This window comes from Beta vulgaris, chromosome 4 (genome assembly GCF_026745355.1).
Source record: "Beta vulgaris subsp. vulgaris cultivar EL10 chromosome 4, EL10.2, whole genome shotgun sequence".
NCBI lineage: Eukaryota > Viridiplantae > Streptophyta > Magnoliopsida > Caryophyllales > Amaranthaceae > Beta > Beta vulgaris.
Genome location: NC_079205.1, coordinates 17,822,363 through 17,829,474, shown reverse-complemented (window position 1 = coordinate 17,829,474; position 7,112 = coordinate 17,822,363). Strand labels below are relative to the sequence as shown.

The following is a 7,112-nucleotide window of genomic DNA, read 5'->3' as shown; positions in this document are numbered from 1 at the left end:
GAAAAAAAAATTCTAAATAGGCGGGACAAGTCCAACCCGCTAATATTAATGGCCGGATATGGACCACCTCAAATATACTGCGGACAAGCTGCCCGACCCGTTTATCATAATATCTATTTTCTGTGAAATTTAATTTTTAAATCTTACTAATTTAATGTTGATTTATCTTTTGGAATATATAGTCTAATAAGTACAACAACAACAACAATAATCCTTTTGAACAAATGTACTAGTAAATAATAATACTCCCTTTGTATTTTTTTTTTATCTTTGTCACTTAGAATCTTGAGACTATTCACAATCAATGCGTAGATGGTGCACCAAGGTGTAGGATGAGCATCCTGCACCTTGTCCAAAACGCAAGGCAAGAAGAATAAAACGCACCATTCAACATGCAAAAAGTAATTGATTTGACAGTCAATGTACATTCCCCTTACATCCAATGTACAAAATCGAAAATTCAAAAAGTAAATGATTTGACATTTACTGTTCACCATTTAATAACTGATTTGATGTCAACTGCCATCATTTCCTCCCATATACTGTTCACCATTTCTCTCTTTTCCACACTCAACCTCCTTCCATGTTTAATGATTTTGTTTTCTAAATTTCATCCTCTAGTTACTAATATTTTTTGAGGTTGCAAGAACACAAAGTGAAGAAATACCATTAGCCACCCTTTTGAGAACAAAGGGAAAAAATATGAAGAAATATCTGAACCTCTACTTTGAATGTCTGTTATTGTTCATTGTGTGTTATCACATTGTTCACTATATCACAAGGATTGTACTTTGGATGTCTATCATTGTTCATTGTGTGTTATTGACGATTTTACGGGGGGATGTCATTGTACATTTTGATTTTGTTAATGAACAACCACGAAGCCAAGAATGTACAAAGAAACATAATAGAATAAAAGTAACCCAATTCCTAAAGCTGATGTCAAGTGAGTAATTTGCAATCTTTGTGCACTGGTGTGTTGATGTTTGTTCACTAATGAAATTCAATATGTACAATTACAGTTTTATACCTCATAGTGCTCCAGGTGCCACAAAAAATATGGGTATTAAAATAAAAGGTCAACATATAACAATATGATTATAACCCAGTTAATGTACATGAATGTCAACAAAGTGTACATGCAAGGTACGTGCATGTACATGCAACTGTATGTGGAGCTAATAATAAAAAAAGGTACCGCAACCAACGTAAATAAGGATAAATTACAATATACATTGATGGTCATTACTTTGATCACTGAAAATAAGGATACATTATTGTTTGATTGAATGTTCACTGGATATGACTCAATGTACAAATTTTCTAGCAAGATTGTTCAACTACTAAGCCTGAATGTACAATGTTGTTATGACTGGATGTTCAAGTTATTTTATAAAGCTGACTTTGTTCTATGTACATTAAAGTTGCGTTAATGATCACTGTGTATGACTAAATATACATTAGCTTCACTAACATGCATGCATAACATATTCTATAGACACAAATAAAACAAAACAAAAAAAAAAAAAACTCAATATGGGTACTAGAACAAAAGGTCAACACATAACAACATGATTGTAACCCAGTTGATGTACATGAATGTCAACAAAGTGTACATGCAACTGTAGGTGCATGTACATGCAACTATAGGTGGAGCTAATAATGAAAAAAAGGAACTGCAACCAACGTAAATATAGATAAACAACAATGTACACTGATGGTCATTACTTTGATCACTGAAAATCCCTAAATGTACACTCGTATATTATTGTACATCAAACCATATGCATTTGTACATTAAAAAAAGTTTTAAAAATGCAAAACAGAATATAAAATCAAATATCAACATTTGGAAATTTATAATAGAAATGAATGAAAATAAGGGAGAAATAAATGAAGAACAAAATAAATGAGAGAGAGAAATGAACCGCAACCAACGTAAATATGGATAAACCACAATGTACACTGATGATCATTACTTTGATCACTGAAAATCCCTAAATGTACACTCGTATATTATTGTACATCAAACCATATGCATTTGTACATTAAAAAAAGTTTTAAAAATGCAAAACAGAATATAAATTCAAATATCAACATTTAAAAATTTATAATAGAAATGAATGAAAATAAGGGAGAAATAAATGAAGAACAAAATAAATAAGAGAGAGAATTGAAATGGTTCTTGAAAAATAAATGAGAGAGAAAGATAGGGAATGAGTGAGTGATGAGAGAGAAAGAGCTGGCCCACTTTCAAAAATACTGCCAAAAGTCTGCCAAATTTTGGCTCTCTTGAAACCATCAAAACGACGTAGTTTTGCACGAGGTGCAGGATGCTCATCCTACACCTCGGTGCAGGATCTAAATTGCGATTCACAATTAGAGAGAATCTTTTAGATTTCTCTCAATATATAAGGAAAAATATAGTCATGTGGGGTATTGTTTGATTCGACTCAATGAGTACTTTATTAATATTCAATTATTATAATTTTTACTAATATATGTAATGAAAGATATTTAATAGTAATAATAACTTTTTAAATATAAGCATGATCTGAACTTATTTTTTCTGATCTGATCTGATCTGATTAGATCTAAAATAAACAAAAATGAGGTGAACTGAACATAGGGCCTGTTCTCCCCAGCTTATTTTCAGTTCAGTTCAGTTCCGTTCCGTTCATCTTTTGACAATACTTTTACTCTCACATATCACTATTCATTTCAGTTCAGTTCAGTTCAATTCAATTCAGTTCAGTTCAGATCAGTTCAGTTCAGATCAGTTCAGTTCAGATCAGTTCAGTTCAGTTCAGTTCAGTTCAATTTAGTTCAGTTCAGTTCAGATCAGTTAAGTTCAGTTCAGTCCAGCTGTTTTATGCCGAAGAGAACAGGCCCATAGTCTAAGGGCATGTTCTCTTCGGCATAAAACAACTGAACTGAACTTATTGGAGCTGAACTGAACTGAACTGAACTCATTGGAGCTGAACTGAACTGAACTGAACTGAATTGAATTGAATTGAATTAAATTAAATTGAATTAAATTGAATGTAATAAATATATAAATAATATTTTAAACAATAATAAAATGAATATTAAATAATAATTATAATGATAAGTAATAATAATGAATAATAATAATAACAATAATTTGGATATTTTTAAATGATAGTTATAAATAAATAATATAAATAATCATAAATTAATAATAATAAAAATAATTAATGATAATAATGATAATTAATAATAATTATTTTATATTATTTGTATTAATATATTAGTACCTGATGATGATATATAATAACAATAATATCTAAGAAATAAATTAATATTACTATTTTAATAATTAGATTTAATAATATAAAAATATTTAATAATAAAAATAATGATTGGGTTGGACCGCGAAAATTACATCATAAACCGTCTTGAAGCGATTTGATTGGTTTATGGGCTAAAAAAAGTGGGTTTATTTGTGCTTTGACCTAAACCATGTTCCTCCTAATAATAATTGTAATAATAATGAGTAAAGCTATAATAAATAAAATAATATATAGAAACAATAATAATAATACTTAATAGTAATGATATATAATAATAATAATAATAATAATAATAATAAGAGTAATTAGTAAAATAAATTATACCAACATAATAATAATATTTAACAAAATGGTTATAAAAGAATGGAGCTGAACTGAACGGAGCTGAACTGAACTGAGCTGAACTGAACTGAAAATAAGCTTGGGAGAACAGACCCCAACTTGCGGCTTTTGACAAAACTAAAGAAGAGTTCATTAACATCAAAAAATGTATGGTTAACTAATTTCATTTACTAACAAAGTCTTATTCCAAGCACACAATAGAAAAAAAAATACACATCAAAAAGATTCTGTTGCGGCATATCATGCCACAACTTTGGACCAAAATTCGCACTATGACATAATAACTTTAAAATAATGATACAACAAGACAACCCTTTCGAAGATTAGAGTTGGTAAAATGTTTTTCCAGTACTTGATGCTCCCTTTCTTAGCAATTTGGTAGAATCCTTAATCTCATTGGAACCTCCATTAGGTTACTACAGTCTTCTCTACTAAAAATCTTTAATCTAGGCATGGATTGGTCATCAACTATTAATTTCTCTAATGTTCGCAACCATGACAATCGAAAGATTTCTAGTTGAGGAAATCTTCTGTCAATGCACTCCATTTCTTTACCAATATATGCATCATTTGCTAACTCAAGAAGAGTTAAATTTGGTAGTCTTCCCAAAATTCGAAGTGGATCCTGCTTGAGTTTTGTGTTATTTAACCTCAAAATTCTTATACCTCGTGGAAACTGATGTAGATCTTCATGTAAGTGTTGTATTGTTCCTTCAAGCTTCAGTTTGAAGAGATTCTCATTTTGAGACAGTGATGGCAGTAGTGGCGGTAAGCTAGTATCTGCTTGAAGAACTAGTGATTGAAGGTTCTTTAGTTGAGTGAGAGAGTCAATTATGGGATGACCTGGAGTAATTATTCTGTGTATCTCCAGTTCACGAAGTTTGCTGAGCTTTGTGATATCAATTTTTATCCATTGCTCAAACTTCATGTATTTTAAAGTCTGGAGTTGTGTTAAGGTGCTGATTTGGAGACAGCCATGAGAATGTGCAACCAAATGTCTCAACTGAGTCAATTTGCATATTTCTCTAGGTAATATCCAGTCGGAATTCCCCGTTGCTATTAAAGTCTGTAAGCTTCTCAGTTTACCTATAGAACGCGGTAGCCTTGATTTACTACCATTTCTCAATGACAAGTACCTTAAGTGGATCAAATCTCCTATTGAACCAGGAATCTTTTCCACTTTGCCCGAGTGTGGTAACTTGATATCTTCGAGGTCGAGAACTTTTAAAAGCTTGAAACTTGTATATAAAAAGGTTATCTGTTCTGTTTTGCATATATACTGATCTACATTGAAAACAATGACAGAACGTATGTTTGAATATGAATGTTTATCAGAAATGTACCTTTCGAGACCTGAATGTACAACTTGCCTTCTGAGTAATGGGAACAAACTTGATTCTGAATGCTTATTTCCACTGTATATATCAAGAAAATTGTATTCTCTTGCCTTCTGAAGTGCTAGGTCTCGTAGGATATCATGAAGTTTGCATGATGTAGCCTTACCCAAAGATTTCCCAACTTGCTGAACCATGTTCCTGTGTATGAGCTCTGTGAGATATTCCTCAGCCACATCTTCCATTACCTCTTCTCCTTGAACTATGAATCCCTCTGCCACCCACAGTCTGATTAACTTCTCTACATTTATCGTGTAGTCCTCTGGGAAAAGGCTGAAATACAGAAAGCATGGCTTGAGTTCACTCGGCAAATCGATGAAGCTCAATTCTATTATGGGTTGTAGATAACTTGAATCTCTTGTAACATGTCGCCATATGTGATCCCTCACTTTATGCCATTCATGTGCCTGTTTTTTTGATAGTAATCCACCCAATACAACAACTGCAAGAGGCAGACCCCCACATCTAGCCACCATCTCCCTTCCTAACTTTTCCAAGTCTGGATTACACTCAGATATAACCCTGCTGTCAGAGTCAGGAAATGCTTTCTTGCAAAACAGCTTCCAACTTTCTTCCTCACTCAGAAATTTGAGTTCATGTAAAAAACATGTCGCATCAGCGGTTACATTATTGTTACGAGTAGTTACTATGACTCTGCTTCCATTCTTATCTTCTGGTAAAGCTCTTCTTAAGCTTGATAGAACTTCCTTATCCCATACATCATCTAGTACAAGCAAATAACGACGTTTTTTCAATAGCTTCTGAAGACGATATTCCAAGTCCTCTTCATTCATTCCTTCAATGTTCTCCATTTCCTGCATTGTGAGCTCTTTGAACGACTTGATAATTTTTTTAAGAAGACCGCACAAAAGGTACTCCTCCGAAACACAAACCCAAGCATAGCAAGCAAATCTGTTCTTAATCTCTGAGGCATTGAATATTTTCTGTGCAAGTGTTGTTTTCCCTATACCTCCCATACCTGAGATTGTTACCACAATACGTTGCCAATTCTCATCATTAATGAGTTTATTGATAAGCAAGTGTTTGTCCTCCTCAAGTCCAACAACCTCATCTGAATCTGCAGTTGGTGATGTTCTCCGAAACTCTCTTAGTTTGTTGTTCAAACTTCTGCTCGCTTCTTGCTGATCACCAATATTTCCGACACCATACGTTTGCCGACTTTGTGATATATCAAGAATCCTTCTATTGAGCTCTCTAATCCTGTTCCCAACATTATGGGTACCAACCTCTCTGTTTATGATGCAAATCAAGTCCTTCACTCGACCGTAGAACCCACTTTGTTCACGTACTTTGTTCGAGATGAAAGTATCTACAACATCTTCAGCCTCGTAAGAGAGATTTCTTATTTGAGCCACCCAATTTTTCACTCTTTCATTCACGTCAGTGCTTTGATCTGCATCCTTCAGGAACGACAGCATTCTGTTAAGCTCATTCTGCAGTCGAATTACTTCTTCCTTTACTCCGACCAAGAAAATTGCTTCTTCACTTAGCAAAATGCGAAACCTCTCCACTACATAAACAATTATTTCAGCCATTAATATTTTTGGCCTTCTAATTATTTATCTTATTGAATTTTAGAATATTGGAAATTGGAATATGAACCTCATTCTTATGCTCTAATCTCTATTATGCTTGCAGCTTGTGTCTCGTTTCTATGCGTCACTTCTTTTCTAGAGAGAAAAAGTAGAGATAAATTAGCATTATTTGTGGTTCTGGTGAAAACTCAGACCTCAGTTTATCTTTTGGTGGAATTCATTCTTCCACATTATTTACAAGGCCAACCTAAGTTGACTAGCACACGACATTAGGGCCTAGGGGTGTCCTGTTAGCTTGCAACATTGCTAGTCAACTTAGGTTGGCCTTGTAAATAATGTGGATGACAAAAAGGACGAGTTTTACCATCATTTGTGTTTCTGTCTAGAAATTAAGGTTAATGATCAGTGTTGAGCAAGTCCTTAGGTCCGATCACAGCTGGTTGCCAATTCACCAGAAACCTGCAAAACACAGAAAAACTATCCCGGGGGTTGTTCCGGGTCGCCCC

At 33.4% G+C, this 7,112-nt stretch overlaps 1 protein-coding gene across 1 annotated transcript; it reads right to left on the bottom strand.

The window, feature by feature from the left end:
- Positions 1 to 3,802: 3,802 nt before the first annotated feature.
- LOC104891327 (disease resistance protein RPP13) lies at positions 3,803 to 6,803 on the bottom strand. Its single transcript, XM_010677007.4, has one exon. The coding sequence runs from the start codon at positions 6,604 to 6,606 to the stop codon at positions 4,024 to 4,026; it is 2,583 nt and encodes an 860-aa protein (XP_010675309.2). The 5' UTR covers positions 6,607 to 6,803; the 3' UTR covers positions 3,803 to 4,023.
- Between the last annotated feature and the right edge of the window lie 309 nt (positions 6,804 to 7,112).

Excerpts from the sequence above, each read along its gene's own strand:
- LOC104891327 (XM_010677007.4), bottom strand. The coding sequence starts at position 6,606 with ATGGCTGAAATAATTGTTTATGTAGTGGAGAGGTTTCGCATTTTGCTA.